We start from the raw sequence: 26,028 nt of genomic DNA on the forward strand, positions 1-26,028 counted from the left end.
TCCTCCACGATTTCCAGTGGTAAAAAATTAAACCCTGTGGCTGAAATGCCTGGATGCCGTATCTGCTTGGAGTATTGTCAAGATGACGAGGTCAGGAGGACGTGGCTTTCCAGACCTCTTAGCTAAAGCTGTGAGCAGAATTTGGGATTGACGACTTTAATAACGCCGTTAGGCTGACAGGTTGGAAATAAGGTCGGCAATGTGAAACTCTCAATGAGCTGAAAGGTGGGCGGTTGTAAGTGATGGTAACCAGCGTCAGGCTGACTTCCTAAAGGGCTTGGCCAAAAACGAAGTCACCGTGCAGATTCTCTGAAGCTTCCAGAAGCTGGTGTATGAAGATCCAGTTGGTTCTCGACCTTCCTAAGCTCTTTGAATCCCTCTCGGCCCTGGTCATCTCACAGGTGGACAGTGGTACCTGCCCTCATTGTTTCCTTTCTCTCACATCAGTGGTGCAGCAGGGGAGGGTGAAGTCCCAACGGTGTGGCAGCCTGAGCCCGAATCCCGCCCTTGCAGCCTTGTGACCTCAGACATGTTAGGTAACTGGACTCCGTTCTCTCGTGTGTTAAGAGGGACAGTGAGGCTGTGTAAGAATTTCGTTAAATACTGTAGGTAGAAGTGTACATGGGGCAGGGTTGAGCCTATATTAAGCTCTGTTAGTTGCTGATACCATTGTTGTTTATATCATCCTGCCCCTGTGCCTTCCTGTTCCTAGTTCCACTTATCTAAGTCCTGCACTTCCTCCAAGGCCCAGCATTATCTCGTCTCCTCATTCCTAAGAGTGCTAGCCCATAATATGTCCAGTCCCATGTTTTCAGTTTTCCGGTGCTCAGGAGGTGCTGCCCCAGCCACAAAGGCCTGCCTCTGTGCCTCAGACACCTCAGGTGTGCTCCCACCTCTGCGCCTTTATGCTGGCCGCTCTCTACTGGGAATGCTTGTCCCCCACGCGGTCCATGGCTGCTCCCCTCATCAGGGTGACTGTGCTGTTTACAGTAGCATCCTTCTTTACTTTACATACATTTAATCTGCTGGGGTTTTTTCCACAATATTTATCACTACCGGGCAGTTATACTTATTATTATTTTTAAATCATCAACTGGACTCTAAGCTCCATGAGAGGAACTTCCCTGGTGGTCCAGTGGTTAAGACTCTGCGCTTCCACTGCAGGGGACACGGGTTCAATCCCTGGTCAGCAAACTAAGATCCCGCAAGCCCTGCAGCATGGCCAAAAATAAAATAAAATAAAAATAAAAAAATAAAATAAGGGACCTCCTGGCAGTCCACCGGTTAAGAATCCATGTTTCCACTGCAGGGGCACAGGTTTGATCCTGCATGCCATGCAATGTGGCCCCCCCCAAAAAAAAACCAACCCTAAGCTCCACAAGAGGATGAACTTTGATTTGTTCACCAAGAAAAGTACTTGGCACGTAATAGGAGGTAGTAGGAGTTTAAATGTACTTCTTTAATAAAGGAATGATAACAATACCTATCTTACCTGTATATAGGGAGATGTACAGTTCATTCTCTTACTGCATAAGAACAGTGATAGAATTATTATCAGCTTTACTTTACAGATGAGAAACAAGCCCAAAGACGTTGCTCCAAAGCCAGACATCTAAAATAGTCCCTGAGGTCTTCTGAACCCCAGGTGCAGTGTGGTTGCCACATGTCATGCTCTGTGTTAAGTGTTTTGTTGATGATGGTGCTGGCGATGATGCAGGCAGCAGCCAGCTGGAGCTCGGAGGTCTTCACTGGCGTTACACAGGGACGGATGGAGAGAGGGCGGAGCTTGCAGCTACTGCTAAAGTGGCTGCTGCCAAGCGATCTCACCTTCATAATCTCAACTGATCCTCCCAGTAGACTTGCATGGTAACCAAAGCAGGGATTATGGTTCTTCTCTGCATTGATAGTTCTTTGATATTGCTCAGGCTTTCCCTACATTGATATCTCTGGCTCTCTTGTCTATTGTTGTACACATCCTTAATTTTTAACTGGTTTTCCTGTAAGTATAGTTTTGTACAATGTTATCTTTGTGGGAGGGAGGGAGGCCAACTGGGGACCAGGTTAGATATAGTAGAATTCCTAAGTTCTGTCAGTCTGGAACTAACCAGAAATACAAACCTAGTTTTTAAGGTTGGGCGGGGGGGACAAAACCAAAAACCCCGATGTGCATCATCTTTTATTCTGTCCTTTGTCTACTTAGTTTTCCTCCCTTCCACAACAGTGATTCTGGTCCCTAGAACTACCTTTTTCGTGTTTTGATATGAATTCGCTTTTCAGTTTTCTAGATTGTACATTCCAACATTAGAAGGAGAGAATCTGATTCAGGAAGGGACTGCACACATACAGCAGGAGAAGCATGGCTTCACAGGTGCCCTATAGGATGTATGAGGCCAGCAAGGAAGATTGTTGCTGAAAAATACTGAGTAAGGGATTTAGGGGTCCCTTATGTGTGTGAAATACTGGCCAGGTATTGTAGGGGACACATGAGCATAATATAATTATAGACCAGAGGCTGGCAAACTTCTCGCAGAGGGCCAAAGAGTAAATATTTTAGGCTTGTCAGCTATATAGGCTCTGTTTCAACTGCTTGACTCTGCTGTTGGAGCTTAAAAACAGCCATAGACTAGAGGGTAAGTAAGCAGTGGGCATGGCTTGGTTTGGACAGAAGGTCTTTGTCAACCCTTCCTAGCAGTGGTAAGTTCTGTAGATTTTTGTACGGTGGCCATGGAAAGTTTTACTGAGGAGTTATGGCTTGAGCAAGGCCTTGAAGAATGGCTAGGAGTTGACTAGTGGAGGGAGTAATTGAATAAAAAGACAAACTAGGGCTTCCCTGGTGGCGCAGTGGTTGGGAGTCCGCCTGCCGATGCAGGGGATGCGGGTTCATGCCCCGGTCCGGGAAGATCTCACATGCCACGGAGCGGCTGGGCCCGTGAACCATGGCCGCTGAGCCTGCGCGTCCGGAGCCTGTGCTCCGCAACGGGAGAGGCCACAGCAGCGAGAGGCCCACGTACCGAAAAAAAAAAGAGAGGAAAAAAAAGACAAACTAGTCAATATGGGGAATGCTTAGGAGACATTGAGCAAATCAGCCTGACTAGTATTTACACACTTGGTTCCTCATTGACTAGGTACCTATTATAGGGACATTTCTGAACATAAAGAACTAAGATATCCCTGGCCTTAAGCTTGTATCCGGTCTATTGGATGAGTGTAGTCACCCCTACCAGGGTAGGAGGATGGGGATGGGGAGCTTGGAGTAATTGTTCTGCTTCTAACCTGCTTCCTGCCCTGGCAGAAAGACAATTCCCTGTCATTCTCTAGAGTTGGATTGCCTAGATTCGCTTCCTTCCTTAATCACTGTGAGCCTTACTTTCTCTGTCTGTATAACAGGGATTATTATTACATTGTTACTATGAGGATTGAATGAGATAATCCATGTAAAGTGCTGAGACAGTAGTACTTGTATTAGTAAGAGCTCAGTAAATGGTAGCAGTTCTTTTTATAACCTCTAAATTCGATTGGAAATATTAGTGTTGCCTTGTTGGAATTATTTTAGATTCCTAAAGTGAGTATACGTTCAGGATAGCTTGACTGTTTCACTTGGTGTACATAGATTAAACTCATGAGCATTATAAAAAGCTGTAGATGGTGGAAATATTTGCCTGACTCAGCCTTGTCTTTGCAGAACAGGTCTCCCCTAAGAATTCTTATTCATAAGAGCATATCCACGCAAGTTTATGGTCATAGTTCACACTGCCTGTGTGGCTAAAAATCCCAAGGTCAAATTTGTAAATTAAAGTGATTATAGGTTATTAGTGCCCCAGGTGCATAAGTGAATTATCTCTGGAAGAATAATAGACTTTAAACTCAAGCCTCCAAGGCTTCCCACAGATGAATTCCAAGGAACATGAGTTAACAACAACAATGACAAAACCCCTCACAACAATACCATGAGTGACACTCAGTCGGAATAAGAAACAATAAACTACAGAGTCAGTTTGCAGCAAAGACTTTAGGTGTTGGATTTAGCAGATACAGACTATAAAATAAACATTTTTATAATATATAATTTTAGAAGAATTAAAGTATAGAAACAAGAGACATCATAATTGACAAGATATTTTTTAAAGGACTAGTTAGTAGTAATAGTAGGGGCCTGGGTATTTGGTGGCTCCTATCTTATTTCTGACAGACTCACACACACACACACACACACACACACACACACACACACATACACACATACACACACACACACAAAGGGTGTTGTATGCATTTCTCTTTTTTAGTTTATTCCATTTAACCAACATTTTCTGTTCTAAGCACTATGTTAGGCATTGGTAGAGAAGACTACAAATATCTGTGCTTGTCCTTAAGGAGCTTATAGTCTACTCTTACCTTTGTTTTCCAAAGGTGATCAGTCTTTGGAAGGCTGAAGACAAAAGACAATGGAGACTACAGACTTACTGACCTAACAGGATTTTTTGGCTGCCATTTTACTGCCCATGCATAGCCAGGTCTGTCCTCCAGCATACCAGTCAGCTCAATTCACCTATACTAAAAATTAATACATCTTGATTACAGTAGTGCCCACTGTTTTGGAGTTGTTATTTCTTTGGCAGTGTCCTTTGATACCAAGAATTTCACTAGGTTCTGGTCTTCAGAAGCTCCCTCCTACCCAGAACTCCTAACTCACTGCCCAAAGAGTTCATCTATAAAAATATAAGGATGGTACTTTAACAGGAGAACTGTGCATTTGTCCACAGCCTTTAATCACTTTGAGAAGTAACCAAAATATAGCAAATATTTATTAATTCAGAAAATCCTAACCTATTGTAGTAAAGAAATTGATACATGTGTTTATAAGGCCCAAATGAAATCGTTGACATCAGGAAGAACAGAGTACTGAAAGAACGTAGGGAAGGAGTGATATTTTTCTGAGTGGGGGCCTGAGGAAAGCTTCAAAGAAGAGGTGGCATTGGAACTGGAGTTTGAAAGATGAATGGGATTTTGATAGTTAGGTAAGGAGCTGGTGATCATCAGGAGCATCTTAGACTGAAAGAAAGGCAGGAATAAAGATACAGAGGCTTAAAAGTATAAGGACTATTTCTGCAGAGCTGAGAAATGTGACTAGAAATCTGGGAAAATGGGACTCTTGCTTCCCCACTGTGGAATTTCCTTTTTTTACCCTATTGCTGTGCATCTTTCTTTTTGCTCCACTTGGAATGACCCCTGTTGACATACTTAGGGGAGAATAACTTTCCTATGCACATTAGTGAGATTATCAGAAATAAAGTATTTTATTTATGTGTATGCAAACCAAATTTTCAAACACATTACTAAACGATATCTTGGAATGGGCGGCTGGACAATGTTTTTCAGGTTGAAAATATTCTCTTGCATGACCGAGGCCACTACGTCCTGTGTGACTTTGGAAGTGCTACCAACAAATTCCAGAATCCACAAACCGAAGGAGTCAATGCAGTAGAAGATGAGATTAAGAAGTAAGCTTTTCCTTCTTTCTCGGAATTTTATCCATTATCAGATCAGCAGTTTTACCTTCAGCTTATGATTGAGAAGGTCAGGGTGAGAAGACAATGGTGCTTGTCAGTTGCCCCTTGTCTCAGATCATCATGTTGGCAGTTGGGTTGTTGGATTTTAAGTGGAGTATGGGGAGGGGGTTCATGACCATTGAGCAGTGGAGTAAAATGAAGGAATCTTACAGCACTTTATCAATGGTCCTGTGGTCATTATACATAGATCTTTTAATTTACATCACATAGCCCTTAAAAAGGTGCACACACCTTAGAAGTACTGTGATGTTTTAAAGTGGGATCACAACAGCTGTGACATTACCAGTCAGTTGGTTGTGCTTTTTACTGAAACCTAAATGGCTGTGTATTCCTTCCTGCTCATAAGGAGCTCACCTGCAGTCTAGTGGAATTAATGGTGCATAGGGCTGTTAAAGTCTCTACAGATAGTGAATCACTGACTTCCACGAGAAAAAAGCTTCTTTAGATTTGTGATTCCATTAAGAACCTGATCCATTTTCCCCTGTTGTCCAGAGTGTTGGATTTTTCACAGGCACCAGCACTCACTATTACCGCTCATAAATCAGCAGTCTAGAGTGCACACATATCCTGATCCTCTCTCTTCTTTCCTGCTTCACCCCTGGCAACTAAGCCTGGGGCAGGAAGACTTACGGTCCACGACCCTGATGGGCACCTAAAACGCAGAGCCCTCTGGGCTCTAGAGACTCAAGCATCGCAAATCACAAGCTTGGTAACACTAAGACTCTCACTTTGAAGATGAGCTTATCCTTCTCTTTTCTTGAGCCAGAGATAGGAGGAAAACTGTTGTTTCAGCCTTATGCTGGCAGCAAAGATCCGTCCACCTCCCAGCCTAGCCAGGGCCCACTTTATCCTCCTGAATGTTCCAGCCAGTATTACATCTCTGTGTCGAGCCACATCTAAAGGGATTACTGTTTAAGAAAAACAAATCAGCCACATATACTATCAGACAACAAGGATTTACAGGAGAAGATTTTGTTATTTGAGGAGCAAGAAAAGTTGCTTTTAGAGTTTATTTAATGCCTTAGTGTCTGCGTCCCCACCTGCTCTTAGATTGGAAGGACTGCAGCTAGAGGGCCGTGGGTGTGTGCCAAGGACAGCTCTTCATTTCACCTGCACTAATATTCCATACTGTCTTCTCCAGGGTGCTCCCAGGGAACTAGACTCTACTAATATATATATATATATATATATATATATATATATATATATATATATATATATAAATAAAAGTAATTCTGATACTCCTGGTTTTTAATTATAGCATTGACATATTTAACCAAAAATGAATCTCTTGATTGTAGATACACAACGCTGTCCTATCGAGCACCAGAAATGGTCAACCTGTACAGTGGCAAAGTCATCACTACGAAGGCAGACATTTGGGTAGGTGTCAACTAACCTGTCCACATCTCAGATGTCAGCAGTCTTGGCCATAAACTCCCAAGTTGAATGCAGACAGTGCCATAGCAAGAGTGGCCACTGTACCATATCATTGTCTACTTATCCCTCAGGATTATTATTGACTCGAGGTGATGAGCCACTGCTTCTTGAAGCATGTCAAAGAAAATTACTTTAGACCTCTGTGAAAGTTATTCAGGTGACCTGCCCATTATTTAGGTGGTTTTCACATATGTGTTACTAGTTCTTCTTAAGAGCAAAACCAGCTGAATACTTGTTCTTTATTAGAGCACAATTTGGTAATGAAGATAGAAATAATATAACTTAACAGATAAATAGTGATGTTGGGTTCTAAATTCAAATTTCTAATGGGTTAATAGTACGGAGTGTTTAGATCTGCTGTAAATGTGGATGGTTGCCAGTATCTCTCAGCAGACCCATTTGCAGTTATCATAAGTAAATCACTAGTAGCAATCTGCTTTTTTTATTTTTTTAGGCTCTTGGATGTTTGTTGTATAAATTATGCTACTTCACTTTGCCATTTGGAGAGAGTCAAGTGGCAATTTGTGATGGAAACTTCACAATTCCTGATAACTCTCGATATTCCCAAGATATGCATTGCCTAATTAGTAAGTATTTCAAGTTTCTAGTTTCACATTTTAATTTCTAATCTCTAGGAATGGATTGGAGGATAAAGGGATTAGATCCCAGGAGTGATGAGTGGGATGCAAAAATAAAGAAATCAGTTGATAACTGTTGGTCACTCAAAGACCATGTAACGGTGTCTAGTTAGAGTGGCGAGTCTTTTTGCCAGAAATCTAAACTTGCTTTCACACCTGGGCTGGCCACCCGAGCAGAAATCTTAACTGGGCTTTGAGCATTACAGTACTGCCCTGTTCTCTTGCAGTCTGTATGAAAGCTCTGGTATCAAAGGAGTCCAGCTGACTCATATCAAGCGATAAGAAATTCATCTTTGCAAAACTGGAAGCAACTCAAATTAAAATGATTGCAATGCATTGGCTGAAGTGAATACATAATTAAGACTATATAACTCTATGGAACTAGGTTTTTTCCTCTCATTTAGGTTAATCACTGGATTTTGGTAAAAAGCAGTTAAACTCAATGCTTCAAAATGTTTTTAAGATTCCCCACTCTTTGGTATCATCATAGTAAGCATATGTACTAATGTTCATTAACCAGATGGCAGAATAAGTAATCTTTGCTCAAACCCCTGTATTGGAATGCTAAAGAAACAGAGATTTTTATTATCTTTTTACTTTGGTCAAGATGTTTAGTATCCACGTTTTAACAATCACAGATTGTAAATCCTGAGTAATGCACTTTGGGTCCTAGGTGGGGATACACTTGGAGAAAATAGAAGAAGCAGATGTGGTGCAGAGCATCTGACATTTGCTGAAGGCCTACTTGTACCTCATTTAATTCTTAAAACCCTATATAGCAGGGGTCCCCAACCCCCTGGGCCGTGGACCGGTACCCGTCCATGGCCTCTTAGGAACCCGGCCACACAGCAGCTGAGCGGCGGGCAAGCGAGAGAAGCTTCATCTGCCGCTCCCCATCGCTCGCATTACGGCCTGAACCGTTCCCCCCACCCCGCTCCCCGTCCATGGAAAAGTTGTCTTCCATGAAACCGGTCCCTGGTGCCAAAAAGATTAGGGACCACTGCTATATAGTAAATATAATTATCCCTATTACACAGATGAGGAAACGGAGCCTCAGAAAGTATAGGTAATGTACCCAAGTTAACATAGTAGTAGCTTTTAAGTGACTACCCATTCCATTATACTAGTTTACAAGAGTTTTATCAATCCACCTATTCCGTTTATTAATACAAAAGCGGGGGCAGTATTTAAAGGAATGGAATATGGTGTTTAATGGTTGTTGGATGTTTTCAGAGGTAAAGCATTATATTGATATCTGTACTAAAATTGCAGCTGTGTAAATGAGATTGCAAGGAAATATGGGGAAATCGCCAAATTTATTGCTAGAATGGTAGGAATTTCTGCTAAAAAATTTTTTTTTACTTTTGTGCAGCAAATTCATATTACGAAAAACAGCTCTTTATGAATGTATGTAACATGGCATCTTTCCTAAACTCTGATCTGTTTCACTTTGCAAACTGTTGGAAGAGTCCACTGTCACCCTAACTCACAGGTCTGAAAATGCATTTCTAGTTATCCCCCTGCACACACACACACACACACACACACACACACATCCCCCTTTCACTCCGAGTACAAGGTTCCCCTCTCCTTTATTCAGTTTCTATCAGTGGTGTCAGCATTCAAGCCCAGATGACTGAAATTTAAAGTTTTCTTTGGATCTGGCTAGCAAGACAGAATAGAGTCAGTCATTTCCTAAGCAGCATTAATGCTTTCTTTGAAGTTTCTCCTGTTTTCTTGACATTCTCTCTGTTCTCATCACTGTCACCATAATATATACCGACCCTGTCAGCTCATGCCTGTACTGGTGGACTGGCCTCCATCTGTCCAACACACCCTCACTATGAGATTAATCTTATAAAATACCACCCTATCATGTCCCTATTCAGTAAACCTCATGGCTTCCCAGTGGTCCCATATATTCTGGTTTCATCCTCCCCACCTTATTTCCCTTTATTCTCTGACAAGGAGACCTCTGCCCTGTCCTCTTGGTTCCTCTATTCCTTGCAACAGAGCGTTCTGTTGCCTTTCTCCAAGTCCGTCTTTGCTCAGACTGTTTTCTTACCTGGAATGTCTTTTTCTCTGCTTTTGCCCTGACTGACTAAATTTTTTCCTGCCTTCAAGGACCAGCTCCACTCCTGCCTCTTCTGCAAAGGCCTTCATAAGGCTGCAGCCTCATCAGTCTTTTCTCAACTTAGGGTCCGAACCATTCATTTTATTACTTAAGCAATAAATTGCCTTACATTGCTGTTTACGTGTATATGTATATGTATTTGTGTGTCTTCTCAAAGATTTTTTCCCCTGGAGATTTTTCTAGCTTCAGAAGGAGCAGACGCTTAAAGGACCTGGAAACAGACACATGATCTATAGATCACAGTAAAAGTAGAGATGTGGGCTTCCCTGGTGGCGCAGTGGTTGAGAGTCCGCCTGCCAATTCAGGGGACGCGGGTTCGTGCCCCGGTTCGGGAGGATCCCACATGCCGCGGAGCGGCTGGGCCCGTGAGCCATGGCCGCTGAGCCTGCACATCCGGAGCCTGTGCTCCGCAACGGGAGAGGCCGCAACAGTGAGAGGCCCGCATACTGCAAAAAAAAAAAAAAAAAAAAAAGTAGACATGTATTTGTTATCTTGTCATTTCTTTTAGATTGGAAACCAGCTAGTACCTCCAACAAAAGAATAATAAGTAAATTCATGAAAGTTGAGTTTTGGTTATAATTATCAAGAATAATCATGTGTCTAGCTGATAGTATGAAAGAAGGAGACCAGAACTTCCTAGGTACCAGAAGATGAATGTGTTAAGTTCCACACTGAGAACTTGAGTCCCTGTTGTGCAGGGCACAAAATGTAAACTTAAAGTATCTTTGTTACAATTCAAAAACTTTGTTATTTTCTTGCAGATATTTAAAATTTTAGGAAAGTTAGAGCTTCCCTTTCTGAGAGGGGAAGAAAAGGGCTAATCGTACTGTCTGACTTTTATGAGAAATAAAAATTTTAAAAAGACAATTTTGGTAATAGAGAAATTATGCTTCTTAGCTAATGTAATAACTCTTTGGGTATTATTAAATAAGTTCATATATGTTTATCTTAGGGTATATGTTGGAACCAGACCCTGACAAAAGGCCAGATATTTACCAGGTCTCCTACTTCTCATTTAAACTACTCAAGAAAGAATGCCCAATTCCAAATGTACAGGTATGTGAAAGGTGCTTTTTAGGGGAAGTAAACATGATTGAATTGTCATTTAGCGTTCCTGGGGTATTAGTCAGCTGTTTAAATGAAAAAGGTGTCCCTTGCTTTATCTAGTAGGGGGCATTCAAACAAAGCTAACTATGAAGGAGTTGCTATAAAGGTAATCCAATTTTCCCATAGAATTTAATTATAAAACGGAGGCAATTTTACACACACACACACACACACACACACACACACACACACACACACACACACACACACACACTCACTCACCCTGGGGATTGAGCTGAACACTTTGGGTAAAGATTGACCAACTTTACCTTATCAGCTGTCCTAGTTCCCTGAGAGCCAACGTGCCTGTTGTATTTACCGAGAGGAGGTTGGGCAGGCCGCTTCCCTAAGGCAAGGCCCTGGACTTGCCCCTGTGCCTAGTGGAACATAAGCCCCTTGTCCCTTTCCTCCTTTGCCGTAGCAGACCTTTCTTGATTTTGCTTCTGTTGCTGGCCAGTCTGGAACTCACACTCCTTTTCTTCTACCCTCCCCACATATGTCAGGCCATCAGAATGTTTTCTACGTGTAGTCATCCTAAACTCTACAGACACTTTTCAGAGTATGGTGCTTGCAAGTACCCTTCTTGTAGTCTTGGCGTATTTTTCGTGTCATAGTATGATTCAGCTTTCTTGAATATTTTGGATGCTGTAGTAAAAAATTTCTAATCGCAAATTGTCTTACTAGTTTCTCCAGTAATGAACTTCTGATGTCACTACTGGAGCTTGAGGGTGCTGATAAATAACACTTCTCTTTCACTCCCACATTTGGAGTCAGATGTGGGAATCGTTCAGATGGAGCTCGGCATATTGGCTTTATTACTAATAAGACTGAGTCAGGGAATGTGGCTTGACCAGTCAGGCTCCCTAACATTAGCTCCACATGACTGAGCAGCAAACGCCTGGTTCCTGAGGGACAGGCTCGTCCATAGAGGACGGGGGGGGGGGGGGGGGGGGGGAGGCCAGCCAGACCAGCTCACTTTTCTCTCCCAGTCTTATCAGTCAAGTAAGTTCCCCATTTCCCTTGGGAGCGGAATGCTTGGAGGATGGGAGAGAAGCTAGGAGAAATTTTCTAGCCAAAATCCACCCCCCCCACCACCTGAAAACATGAAGGAAATAGAGGTGCCTCCTAAAAGCCACTTTCATTATTAGTGTTCCATGGTTCGGGTTTCCCAGATTAAAACGAAGGATACTGTGCAGTAACCTAACACAACGTGATCCCTTTTGCTGTCCCACTTTCCCATTCATGAAGTTCAATAACGTGAAATAGGATTGGAAGCATTCAGGTTGGTAACTCGTTTTTTAAAAAGTAAGCTTCACCAGTCTCAAGCCGTTTGGCACTTGCTCAGTGGTGGTCAGCCGTTGTGTGTGGCTCCCTAACCAGAGGAGGCGCTGTTAGACGGATGGTGCAGAATCCAAGCCCGAGGAGCTCCGCCTGCCTTGTGGGTTGAGCAGTGCCTCACAGGCTGGGAAGAGGGGCTGGCTCAGCAACCACACACACCGCGGCTGTGGGTTTCTCCCAGCGTTCTCACGGAAGGCTAGATGCACCCTGGCTTGGCCCACTAGTCAGCACCAAACTTCTCTAAGATCTAGCTGAGAGCTTAAGTACAGCTTACAGACCTCTTTTCGTTCCTTTCATAACATCACTTCTAAGCTGTGCTGTAGGAGGGGGAGGGAGCTGAGATCAAGCCCCAGTACTCTTGCCTGGCCCAGAAGGTTGAGAATGACAGGGGTGGAGTGTGCTGTACTCAGGCTGCTGTGTCCCCTTCTCAGATCCTTTGCCTCCCTGACTGGGGCTGAGTCCAGTGAGATATACTTAGGTTAACTTCTTCCCTTCCCAGACCACAGATCAGGGTCTGAAAGACACTCCAGAAGACCCTAATGTGTATTTCCATTGGCCCAATCATGCTGGTTATTCTTTTTCAAAGAAATCTGTGGGGTGAGTTTTGGGAAGTGGGCGAAATGGGAGAAGGGAGTCAAAAGGTACAAACCTCTAGGTATAAAATAAGTAAGTCATGGGGATGTAATGTACAGCATGGTGACTATACTTAGTAATACTGTATTGCATATTTGAAGGTTGCAGAGAGAGTAGATCTTAAAAATTCTCATCACAAGAAAAAAAATTCTGTAACTGCTTATGGTGATAGATGTTAACTAGACTGATTGTGGTGATCATTTTGCAATATTTACAGATATCAATTCAATTTTATTGTACACCTGAAACTAATATAATGTATGTCAGTTACATCTCAATTATTTTAAAAATCTCTGGTGTCCTATTAAAATTTTCTTTCAATTCTATAGAACTCTCCCATTCCTGCAAAGCTCCCTGAACCAGTGAAAGCCAGTGAGGCAGCTGCAAAAAAGACCCAGCCAAAGGCCAGGTAAGAAATGCCTTAGTGAGCACATGTCCTACTCCAGTTGCTGTAGTAGCAGGGGAGGGCACCTTATGGTTCTTGATTCTTAATGCTGCCATGGCCAGAGGCTGCGCAGAACAGGAAAGGAAGCTCTCTCTCCCCCAGGCAGAAACTGTTCTTTGCGAATGCAAGTTGGAATATAGTAAGATACAGAGATCTACATCTGAAAGTGAATCAAGAACCCCATAGCTACTCCCTTTGCTTGGGAATAGGTGCAGGGCATTCAGAGGTGTGGTGACAGCAGACCTTAAGCATTGCTAGTACAATATTGTTTAACATGTGTCCTGGCCTTTGCATAGCCTAGTCCACCACATTAATCTCTAGGAAATCTTACTTTCTGTGGCTCCAGCCACATTAGGAAAGTACAGGTCAAAGCACTGAGTCCATGAACAGCAAAAGAGCCTATGGATCTTAGGTAATCACATTCTAAATAACGGAGGTTCTTCCAAGTAGCAGGTCAAGAGAGGAGTCAAGAAGCTAGGGTTTTACTGGGGGAAATGCCCCTGTGCGAGAAAATAGAGTGGGTGCCGAGGAAGCTGGGAGAGCCATCAGAAAGCGCGGAAGTCTGACCCAGAGCAGAGATGAGAAGGCTGGCTCCAGGTGACCTGGACTGCCTGCCACACAAGGTAAGGAAGGTGCATTGTCCAGGAGTCCAGTCTTTTAGGAACGGGCCTGCCTTAACATCCTTGTGGCTGGGACATTATGGCTGAGAGCAGCCTCTGGGAAGCGTGGCCTCGAGGCACACAGGGCAGTGGATTTCAGGAGCACAATAGCTGGGCCACTTGGCCTTTTACACCCTGGTAGTCGAAGGTCTGCAAGGCACATCCTCATGGATGCCATGCCTTCCAAATGGCAAATTCTCAGGGTATTCCCAGAGTTGTTTATACCCTACTTTTCTACTACACTCCCATGGCAAGGAAGCCTTAGTGCAAACTGTATCAACAAAGCACCTTAGATGGGAATATATGAATTTTAATAGAATAGTAAAATAACCTGTTTTAGAAAATTCTTGAATATTTATAGAATACCTGTTGTGTGTCTATTCCAGATGTGGCTCTAAAGTAGTAAGACTTTGGTTTTTAACAAACTTAGCAAACTACGTCCATGATGTTACTTTGCAGTCTGTTTATATCTTCGTTAAGTCTGCCATGCTCACCTCTAGGAATTGCTTTTGGGGCTGATTTATTTAGCTTAATCTCTTGGGCTTATGGCCATCTTGTACTAGGCCCAGACTTGGTATGTATAGAGGCTAAGCAAAGATCCATTCCCACAAAGCATACACATTTATAAAAATTACCTGCTGATGTTTGAGTGGTACTGTGTTGTGTAAAATGGAGAAAATAATACCTACATCATGAGGCAGATGTGAACATCAAACACTCCTGTGACTGTGAAACTTATCTAAACTCTGTGGTGCCCAAACCGTTAGTTTGTATGGACCTCAGTAATGCTGCAAGAATATACAGACCTGGGCTTCCCTGGTGGCGCAGTGGTTGAGAGTCTGCCTGCCAATTCAGAGGACACGGATTCGTGCCCTGATCCGGGAGGATTCCACATGCCGCGGAGCGGCTGGACGCGTGAGCCATGGCCGCTGAGCCTGCGTGTCCGGAGACTGTGCTCCGCAACGGGAGAGGCCACAACAGTGAGAGGCCCGCGTACCACAAAAAAAAAAAAAAAAAAAAAAAAAAGAATATACAGACCTTACAGCCAAGAGATATGGATCTAAGCTGTCCTGTATGTAATTTGCAGTGATTTCATTTGCGTGATCACATTTGCTCCCCAGTCCTGAGAGGTGGGTTTTTCTTTCAAACTCCTTTTTTTTTTTTTGGCCCCATCACATGTCTTGTGGGATCTTAGTTCCCCAACCAGGGATTGAACCCTCGCCCTCTGTGAAAGTGCAGAGTCCTAACCACTGGATCACCAGGGAATTGTCCTCAAACTCTGTTTTTAAAGTAGCCACTATTCATTGAGGCATCACATATACCAGATACCATACTAGGTACTTTACATAAATAAGATGACCTTTCCCCCCGCCTTAAAACAAAGCTGTGAGGTTGTTGCTGTTGTCACTTCACAGATGAGGAAACAGAGACTCAGAATTGTAAGTCAGCTGCTCAGGGCAGTTAGTCAGTAGGTGATTACCAGAAGAACCAGAACTCCAACATCCTCACTCTTTCTACTCTGCACATTAAGTGGTTTGCCCAGGATCACACAGGGCAACTTAGAGCCAGATCTCCTGGCTTCAAGATCTGTATTTTCTTACAATATACTGAGGTCCATACAAACTAACATTTTGAGCACACTTCAGTTTATAAAATGGTTTTACAGTTATTAATACATTTGATGTTCACATCTGCCTCATAAAGTAGGTATTATTGTCTCCATTTTATACATAAGGGACCCCAGGCTAAAAGAGGTTCAGTGGCATGCCTATTATCATAGTTAGTTAGTGGGGAGCTAGAGTTCAAGCACGGTTTTCGTTGACTCCAAATCCCGTTGATTCTAAAAATGTTACCCTTAGGAGACCAGTGTGGAAGTTCTTGGCATTTGGTTTTCTACAGAAGTCTGTTTACCTCCCTCACCTCTGGCTTGATCTTTCTTACCCCTTTCTCCTCTTTCCCAGCATCTGTCCTGTTTTCCTTCCCACCTCCCTTCCCCAGGTCACAACCTCTCCAATGTGGTAGCTTTTATATTACCAGTTTTCCACCCAGCATGAGAGCAGGATGCCAGTGAAAAGCCGCAGGGTCCAGAATGGGCTTGCCTTGGAGACATGTCATGAGGAAGGACATGGGGCCAGCTGCTCTGCTTCCTATTTTGCATTTTATGGAGGCTGTGCCAGATATATTTTGGAAATATTCACGAAGCTTGTTTATTTTGGCCTTCACCTCAGCTATTACTCCCTAAAGTGTATTTTCAAAGGATAGCCGCTCTGATCTAAGTTAGATAGTAGCCAGCTGCCTGCACTGCTCTAAATCAAGGGAAGCTACCACCTGGGCTGGAGCACCATCACAAGGAGCAAGCAGACTACACTCTGTACTCATTTAGATTAGATTTGGCTATGAGTTCTAGAAAGTGCAAATGACAGTGGCTTATATAAGATAGATTTTTTTTTTCTCTCTCAAGTAAACAACATCTGGAGGCAAGTAATCCAGGGCTTATACGGAGTTCTGTTCCACAAAGCCCTCAGGTAGCCAGGCTGCTTTAAGCTCCTCACTCCACCATCCCTCTGGTTGTGGCCATTCCCTCATGGACCGATATGGCAGCATCCCCCTTCCAAGCAGCAGGATCAAGGAATTGCCAAAGAAGAAGAGAGACAAAGAGCATGCACAGAGTTTCTTAAGGTTTCTAGAAACTGCTACATAACAATCTGTTTATATCCCATGTAGGCCAGAACTTAGACACATGGCCATACCTGATTACAAGCAAGACTGGGCAATGTGATTTTTACTCTGCATGACCCTATGTCCAGCTAAAAATTGTTATTACCATGGAAAAAAGCAAATATGTGTACTGGAGGAAATAGAGTTTCTGTCACACTCCCCAAATCCTTTATCTTGAGTTATTTACTTATTCCTTCTAGTTGCATTATTGGATTAACTCATTTGATGCTTCTTATTATAGAGGGACCATTTTGACAGCTAGTTCAAATCAAGTTTGAGTCCCTCTATATCTGAAAACCACCTGCTTTAAACCCCTCTTTGCATTATCATCTAAGTATATTCTAGGAAATCCTAAGAAGTATTAGGCAAAATGGTCCCAAGATCAAAAAAGTTTGAGAAACATTGCATTCTATATAATGCTCTCTTTGAGGTATTCCTTGCACGTTCACACGTGAAGTTTTTCTAGAAAGGAATCTGCTATTTTGGTATTTTGATCAGTGTGTTAAAACTTATTTGCCCACCTTTTTTTTTCCACATCTAGTAACACGTAACATCCTGTGGAATACCCTTTGGGAAATATTGATTAAGTGGATACAGAAGGTTTGGATGAATATGGAGGTGAAAGCTTATCCATCATGTACTCTGTCTACCCCCTCTTCATTTTCTCACCCTTTAACAGGCAGCTTTTTTTTTTTCCTTTTCTTTTTCTAGACTGACAGATCCCATTCCCACCACAGAGACTTCAATTGTACCCCGCCAGAGGCCTAAAGCTGGGCAGACTCAGCCCAACCCAGGAATTCTTCCCATCCAGCCAGCCCTGACACCTCGAAAGAGGGCCACGGTTCAGCCCCCACCTCAGGCCACAGGTCAGTAACTAGGTTGGTTTGAAACTTGGTACACCTCTTTGTCATCCTGGACTGTAGAGAAGTCTTGGAAAGCCTGGTTTTTCCTGGAATGGAATCTAGAGACACTTAAAGAGTAATGGTTTTCCTCGAGGAACTAGAGATGAGCTGCTGTCGAAGTTGTACGGGTAATGGCTGGCCAAAAGGAAGGCCTCTCATTGAATTCTCCAGTGGATCTCCAAGGCCACTGAAGCCTGTCGTCTCTGATTTTTCTAGTCCTGGCCCTGATTTTATGGCGTGGTTCATTCATCCCCTGCCTCCCTCTCTATTTCATATACTTCTCTTTGCATTTAAAAAATAATCTTTTTGGACACAGAGGAAATATTTATTTAATGCTCTGTTTCTTGAAGTATCTGTCATCTCTCCATGTTTTGTTTTTCCGTTTCTAATGAGCGGACTGAGTTTTCTTTCGTAAAGAGGATTGATCCAAATTATCAAGTAACTGAACACAGCCATCACTCCCCCTACCAGGAAGCTGCTTTTGGTGAATTTGGTGGTCGTTCACTTACAATCAGGCATCCAGACTGGGGTTGTGTAACATACATGTAAACCATCAAAGAATGCTTTTGTCCTGCAGTGTGCCACAAATGCAAAGATTGTGTTTATGTACAGTAACATCAAAGTCCAGTTGAATATGTAGAACCTCAGGGTGCTGACTTAAAGGAGTAATTGACTAAATGGGATGGTGAACAAGGGAGGACTTTTTGAAGGAGACGAGCATTGAACATTGTTATTGGACCATGTTTTGAAAAATATGAAGCACATAGTATGGCAAGAAGAAGGAAGGGCCTTCCAGGTGCAAGGACAGTGAGAAGCCCATGGATCTTGGGATTATCTGTCCGTGATCACCCCCTCTTTATTGCTTTGGCAAGAAAGAAAGCCACGTTCGTTTGGAAGAGTTTTGAGCCCTTATATGAGTTTGTTCTCCTTGCAGGATCCAGCAACCAGCCGGGCCTTTTAGCCAGCGTTCCTCAACCAAAACCCCAGCCTCCACCCAGCCAACCCCTACCGCAGCCTCAGCCCAAGCAGCCCCAGGCTCCGCCCACCCCACAGCAGCCTCCTTCCACGCAGGCCCAGGGTCTGCCCACCCAGGCCCAGGCCACACCCCAGCAGCAGCAGCAGCAGCAGGCGGCACCGCCTCCTGCACAGCAGCCAGCGGGCACATTCTACCAGCAGCAGCAGCAGCAGCAGCAGGCCCAGGCTCCGCAGGTAAGGCGGTGAATCTGACCCTCGCTTGGCATATGTGAGTCATCCCTGTGGAAAGGTCCACGATGTGCAGGTGTCCTTGGGAAGCCCTGGGAAGCCAGAGAGCCATGACCAGGCACAGCGTTGTACTCACAGATGGCAGACACTAAACCTGACACAGTGGAGCCCTCACTGCATCACTCACAGCCCTCCCCTGCTTCTTCTCAGGCCATGGGGAGTTCTGCACCTCACCAGGGAACCTCAGCAAGGAAGCTGGTTTTTAAGGACTCTTTTTAAATTTTTATTTATTAATTTATTTTTAACATCTTTATTGGAGTACAATTGCTTTACAATGGTGTGTTAGCTTCTGCTTTACAACAAAGTGAATCAGCTATACATACACATATATCCCCATATCTCTTCCCTCTTACGTCTCCCTCCCTCCCACCCTCCCTATCCCACCCCTCTAGGTGGTCTCAAAGCACCGAGCTGATCTCCCTTGTGCTATGTGGCTGCTTCCCACTAGCTATCGATTTTACGTTTGGTAGTGTATATATGTCCTTGGCACTCTCTCACTTTGTCGCAGCTTACCCTTCCCCCTCCCTGTGTCCTCAAGTCCATGCTGTAGTAGGTCTGCATCTTTATTCCCATCTTGACCCTCGGTTCTTCATGACCTTTTTTTTTTTTCTTAGATTCCATATATATGTGTTAGCATACGGTATTTGTTTTTCTCTTTCTGACTTACTTCACTCTGTATGACAGACTCTAGGTCCATCCACCTCACTACAAATATCTCAATTTTGTTTCTTTTTATGGCTGAGTAATATTCCATTGTATATATGTGCCACATCTTCTTTATCCATTTATCTGATGATGGACACTTAGGTTGCTTCCATGTCCTGGCTATTGTAAATAGAGCTGCAGTGCACATTGTGGTACATGACTTTTTTTTTTTTTCCTGACATGACACCATCATCAAATTGAAGCAGAAGAACAATTATTTCTTATTCTCAAATATCCAGTAGTGTTTAACTCTTTCTGGTGTGTCATAATTTAAATTGCTTTGTATATTTTTTTGCTCTGAATATATTCATTTTATAATGATCTATATATCTTTTAAGTCCCCCTTTTATCCATAGGTGCCTTCCTCCTCTATTTTTCCCCTTTACCACTTTTTTTTTTTTTTTTTTTTTTTTTTTTAAGAAAATGGGTCGTTTGTCCTGTAGAATTTCCCACATTCTGGATTTGGTTGATTGCATCCCTGTGGTGCTGTTTAATATGTTCCACCACCCCCTGTGTAAACAGGTAGTTTCTTGAGGCCTCCCAATATTTGATTCAGGTTGATAGTCCTTTGTCCTTCCAGTTGCATCACATCAGGAGGCATACAGTAGTCTCAACATCACAAGACATACGGTAGTCTCACCTTATCTGTGGGGGATATGTTCCAAGACCCCCAGTGGATGTCTGAAACCACAGCTAGTACCGGACCCTATATATACCATGTTTTTTCCTATATATACATACTTATGGTAAAGTTTAATTTATAAATTAGGCACAGTAAGAGAGTAACAAGAATAGCTAATAATAAAATACATCGATTATAGCAATATACTGTAATAAAACTTATGTGAATGTAGTGTCTCTCACAAAATATTCTTGTGATGATGTGAGATGATAAAATGCCTACTTGATGAGATGAAGTAAGGTGAATGATGTGAGCATTGTGACATAGCGTTAGGCTACTATTGACCTTCTAACCATAGGTCGGAAGGAGGATCCTCTGCTTCTTATGATCCAGAATCATGGAGCCATGACAGTGTCAATGGTTGGATGTCAGGAGCAGATGATGTCAATGGTTGGGGATCCCAGCCAGGATGAAATGGGACGGTGCAAGGTTTCATCACGCTGCTCAGAACAACATGCAATTTAAAACTTATGAATTGTTTATTTCTGGACTTTTTCCATTTAATATTTACATATCACTGTTCACCACGGGTAACTGAAACTGCAGAAAGCGAAACTGTGGATAAAGTCTGGTTGTCCTCTCTTTTATTAATATTAAGATCAATCTGTGGGTTTCGCGTTGTCTGTCTGATCCAGTCACTTAATATTCCCCTTCAGTTTGTTTCCTGAGTCCATTAATTCATTAGGGGTGGCAAAGCGGTGATATTCTAGCGTTCCATCTTCATTTAGGGGCTGGATTTTTCTGTAAAGAACTTGGGGTCGAACTCGTGCCCCCTGCATTGGAAGCCTGCATTGGAAGTGCGGAGTCTTAACCACTAGACCACCAGGGAAGTCCCCTGTAAAGAACTTTTTCAGCAAGTATTTGATTACCCTGAGGTACTGTTTGTACAGAAAAGGCAGAAATAATGCATGACTCTTTCCCTGTGTTTACCAGTTTTCAGAATAATGAGTTTGTTCATAGTACCAACCAGAAGTGAACAATGAAGATTTTGTTTTGTTCTTAGTATCCTTATGAGTTCATGCATCTTAATATATTTGATATGTTTCTATACATTGCTGTTAAAAAAATTTGTCCCAGTTATCTCAGTTTTGGCCAGTGGAAGTCTCTTCAGATTGCTTCCTGGGTCCTTTGGCTGTGACTCCAGTAGCCTTTAATGTGTCCTCGCTATTTGGTGTAACAAGCTGTTCCAGGATCATTCTGCCCTTGACCTGGAATCAGCCATTTCTCTAAGGAGCTGTTTCCCTTTAATGGAAATGGTATTTAGAGACCACAGTCTTGCTACTAGGGATACCCATTTGCTAATGGGTTGGTTATTATTTTTAGACCTTTTCAGTGAATAGTTAGGACATATATAAATATATTTTTTAATAGAATATACACCATGAATTCAAATTTATATTTTTAAGCAGATTTGTAATTATAGGATTTTTGCTTAACTTCTTGGATTTTATCTTTGTATCTTTCTCATCTGGAAATCTTGATTCCTAACAACATTAACATAATTCTTAATTGATTTATAGTTTCAAGATAACAATACCAATATGATTACCGAAAACAGTTTAAGATTTCTTTGCCATTCTTTCACCTAGAATGTTTAGCACATTATTTTCTAGGAGTTTGGCTATTAATCTGATACACAGGTTTATTTGCTTTGTTTTGCTGTTTAGTTATTGCTTTTTAAATTTCGGTTTAATTTTGTTTTGTGAAAATGTAAAACATTTGCATAATTTCAAAGTTAAATCTGCAAAATTCTATTCCCTCCATCCCATATATATAGAGGTATCCTTCATTCCTATTTACAACTTGAGAGTGTTCCCTTTAAAGGATATATAGAATAGTTTATTCCAGTCAGTCCCCTGTTGACAGACATTTGGTTGTTTCTAGCATTTTGCTATTATAAGCAGGCAGCTGTTTATTGATATCTGCTTTTTTTGCTAACCCTTAAACTTTGCCCCAGTAGGCAAACAATATCCTCCCAGTTAACTTCATAACTAAGTAACAGTATTCGGGATTTCAAAGACAAGATCTTGACCTTTGTTCATCAGTAGGCCCTTTTTTCTGCTGTGTTTTTGTGCCTTACACAGAGTCCTTAGCAGTGAAGAGTAGAGAAGTATTCCTGTCTTCAGGAAGTTTATAAAAGAATATAACTTGAAACCACGCTACCAGTATAAGATAAAATATCACTAAGTGATAGAGTATATTGAATATTTTGAATGTTTAAAGATGGGAGTTTAATAAAGAGAGCTATTGGGAAATGATTTTCAGAAAGGCTTGAGAGGACTTAATAACTGAGTTAACATTTAATTTAGATTATTCTCTTTAGTGTCACCATTGCTTCATCCTGTTCATGTAGGGAAGAATTTTAATCCTGGTTATTTCCAAATCCCATTATGAGAGGGATACTTCTGTGATTAGCAGATCATTTATTAGCTTCTGTTACACTCCAGCATGTGGAGTCACAAGATGTACAGTCAGATGGATGTCCTCAGGCCAGGCACAGAAACCCCTCGGAAGCCAGTCTGCATTGCAGGAGGCAGATAGTGCAGTGGCTAGAGCCTGGCAGTGGAAGGTGCTGCTGTGTTTATGTAATGCCCTGAGGTTCCCCTCGTGAGTTTTCAGGCCAAGGTAAAAGACGCCTACCTGCCCTTGCCTTTGGCTTCAGCACCGGTCTTAGTTGTTAACTGAGACATTCATCCTTTGTGGAATATGGTTCTGAGACAGGCTTTTATTCACCTCCTCATTCCTTGCCACTTTCTCCTGCTCAGTTTCAGGCAGTACACCCTGCAGCCCAGCAACCAGCGATCGCTCAGTTCCCCGTGGCAGCCCAAGGAAGCTCACAACAGCAGCTGATACAGAGCTTCTACCAGCAACAGCAGCTGGCCACAACCCTGCATCAACAACAGCAGCTGCTGACTCAGCAGGCTGCCTTGCAGCAGAAGACTGCAGTGGTAGCCCTACAGCAGGCCCAGGCGCAGCCAGCCACAGCCCCCCAGCCAGCCCCTGCCCAGGAGCCAGCGGTGAGAATCAACCAGAAGAGGAGCACATAGTGAGGGCTAAGGAAAGGGTGGGAAAGAGGCAGCAGCAGCTGGTGTGGCACGGCTGCTCCCCTCTCTGGTGGTTAAGATGTTTGATCTTTTCCCAATATATCCAGGAAAAGGATGAGGTATACTATAGACGCTTAAGATTTTAGAAGAATGATTCTAGGTTGCTGATGGACAAATGAACTTGTTTACAAGATACAAATAGACTCACAGCCATAGAAAACAAACTTATGGTTACCGAAGGGGAAGGGAGGGGAGAGGCATAAATTAGGAGTATGGGATTAATAGACGATGAACTTTCTTATTTCTCACTCTAATATTAGGCTGGCAGAAAGAGCTGTTCATTGTCTCTGTCAGTGCCAGTGTCAAGCAGTCAAAGCCCTAGGTAGGGTTAGAGCTAATCCCTTTCCCTTCTTCGGGGGGCAGTTTGACCACTGTGGCCTTCCCAGTCTTGGGAGGTTCATGTAGGCCTCCACCTGTACCCTGAGTCCTGACAGTCTTGTGTTTATTCTTCGTCTTGGATGATATTACTGGCCACCTTAAATAAGTCTACTATGCAGCACCCTTCCAGGGCCCGCTTGCTGAGACCATTTGCTGTGGCCTGAACCCCCTCTGGGCACCAGAGCATCTGAATGTTGTTTTAGCCATCTTGTCAGTTTATAAATTCGGCATGTTCATTTCTAGATACTGGCTGAGTATAGAATCAAGACCTCTACATGCTCTTCTGATTGCCCTCTACAGGTACATCCTCAGGCACATCATACTTTGGCCTTCAATGAGTGCCTTTAATGAGTACTCACAGAGTGACAGTGATAGAAAATTTTATAATGATAGAAAAAGGCATTTTACATACCCAGCTGACAGAGTATCACAGCTACTCTCTTATTCCCAGGGAAGCCCAACCACTAAAAGAACGAAGGAAAAGTAAGAAACTATCTTTCTGAGGATTGATTTCTAATAGAGTTTTGTCACTCATCTTAAACCAGAAAACCTACATCCCTTCAAAAGGAAGCAGTGCCGTAAATAGATTGTCTTCTTTAAGTCTCAGCTAAATGTGTGTTCAGTGTCTTTACACCTCAGTTTCTGAAACAGCTTGGTCTTCCTGCAGGCGTGTGGTAGACAGCTACTCTCTGTATTTTTAACAAGCGACAAAGTTCCTCTTGTTAATGGAAAAAGAGTTTTTAAAAAATTATTGTGTCATGTAGCTAGTTGAAATCTTATTTTGTCCAGTCCTCATTTAAAGGAATTAGAAACTGAGGCCCAGGCTAGAAAGGGATCACCCAAGACGCACAGACTGATAGCACCAGAGCTGGGGCATGAACTGAAGAATCCTGATCTGTGTTCAAGGATATTAACAATGCTCGTTCAGGGTAAGGACGCGATCATCTACCACTGACTATACACTTCTTATGGGGTCCCCCTCTGCTGACCCTGGACAAAAGTATCCACTTCCTTGGGAATGAACTGTGATCCTTCTCCATGTTCCTTGAATGAAAAAATACGTTGAGCACTTTGTTCAGGGGTAGGTGATTGAGGGCACAGAGAAGGAACAAGAACAGAACGTGCTTCAGCCAGGAGCCAGAGAACCTCCCAGCTTTGACCGTTCCCTTTCTCCCATGACCCTTTGTAGGACTTACCTGGAGAACCAAGTAAGTGAATGTAAAGTATACCCTGCAGCCATCTCACAGCAATAATCTGCAAAGGGAGGATTGGCCATACCCCACAGATGTTTATTGCAGTCTTAATAATAGCCACAATCATGGAAGCAACCTAACTCATTCCCACATCTCAACTGTGCAGCCATTAAAAATCATGGTTATAGGGACTTCCCTAGGGGGACAGTGGTTAACAATCCGCCTTCCAATGCAGGGGATGCAGGTTCAATCCCTGGTCAGGGAACTAAGATCCCACATGCCGCAGGGCAACTAACCCTGCGTGCCACAGCTACTGAGCCAGCACACCACAACTAGAGAGCCGCGAGCTCTGGAGCCCACACGCCATAACTAGAGAGCCTGCGTGCCACAACTACTGAGCCCATGCGCCCTGGAGCCCATGTACCACAACTAGAGAGAAGCCCACACATTACAATTAGAGAGAAACCTTCACGCTGCAACAAAGAGCCCGCACACCACAACGAAAAATCCCGCATGCCACAACTAAGACCTGACACAGCCAAAAATAAATAAATAAATAAATAAATGTTAAAAGAAAACAAAAACAATCAACTATATTTCAATAAAAATAAATTAATTAATTTTAAAAAATCATGGTCATAAGATACCAGAAAGATAAGAACAGTTGTATTAGAATAGTGGAATGGAAGTACGGGTGGTTTTTCTCCCCTAGTCTATATCCTTACATTTCTTGATGTTATTATACTCCTTTTATAGTATATATTTTGGTTTTTAAAAAATCTTTGGCAAGATAGACATCTGAGTCTACCTTGCTTCTCCTCCCGCTGTGGTCTATTTCTCCCTCCTCCCCCTTCCCAATCCCATTTTTGGATGAGGAGGCATCATGGTGCAGAAAAGAGTCCTGGGCGATAGTCAAGAGACATGGATTCTGCCCTCAATTGACCCTGTGACCTTGAGCGAGCACTTGGCCTTAGGGGGCCTTGGTCTGGTCTCTTCTAAAACGAGGGAGTTGGAATCCATGTTCTCTAAGGTCTTTCTTGACTCTTCATTCTGAGATTCTGATTGGAAATGAAACTGCTTGACAGGGTTGTTGTGGGGAGTGTCTGAATGGGTGGCAGC

General features: G+C 42.9%; 1 protein-coding gene across 21 annotated transcripts in view; it reads left to right on the forward strand.

Moving 5' to 3' along the window:
- The window catches only part of AAK1 (AP2 associated kinase 1), a 164,837-nt gene that overhangs the window by 92,703 nt on the left and 46,106 nt on the right, over positions 1–26,028 (forward strand). For 18 of the 21 annotated variants that reach the window (XM_059079778.2, XM_059079783.2, XM_059079785.2 and 15 more), the window contains exons 6-13: positions 5,380–5,501; positions 6,872–6,953; positions 7,465–7,597; positions 10,735–10,838; positions 13,190–13,269; positions 17,394–17,548; positions 18,519–18,793; positions 23,000–23,251. In XM_059079778.2, coding sequence (XP_058935761.1) covers positions 5,380–5,501; positions 6,872–6,953; positions 7,465–7,597; positions 10,735–10,838; positions 13,190–13,269; positions 17,394–17,548; positions 18,519–18,793; positions 23,000–23,251 — 1,203 coding nt within the window. The remainder of the gene's footprint in view (positions 1–5,379; positions 5,502–6,871; positions 6,954–7,464; positions 7,598–10,734; positions 10,839–13,189; positions 13,270–17,393; positions 17,549–18,518; positions 18,794–22,999; positions 23,252–26,028) is intronic. The other 3 variants (XM_067007468.1, XM_067007469.1, XM_067007477.1) reach the window with 1 other exon arrangement.

The sequence above is a fragment of the Kogia breviceps genome, chromosome 11, assembly GCF_026419965.1.
Source record: "Kogia breviceps isolate mKogBre1 chromosome 11, mKogBre1 haplotype 1, whole genome shotgun sequence".
Lineage (NCBI taxonomy): Eukaryota > Metazoa > Chordata > Mammalia > Artiodactyla > Physeteridae > Kogia > Kogia breviceps.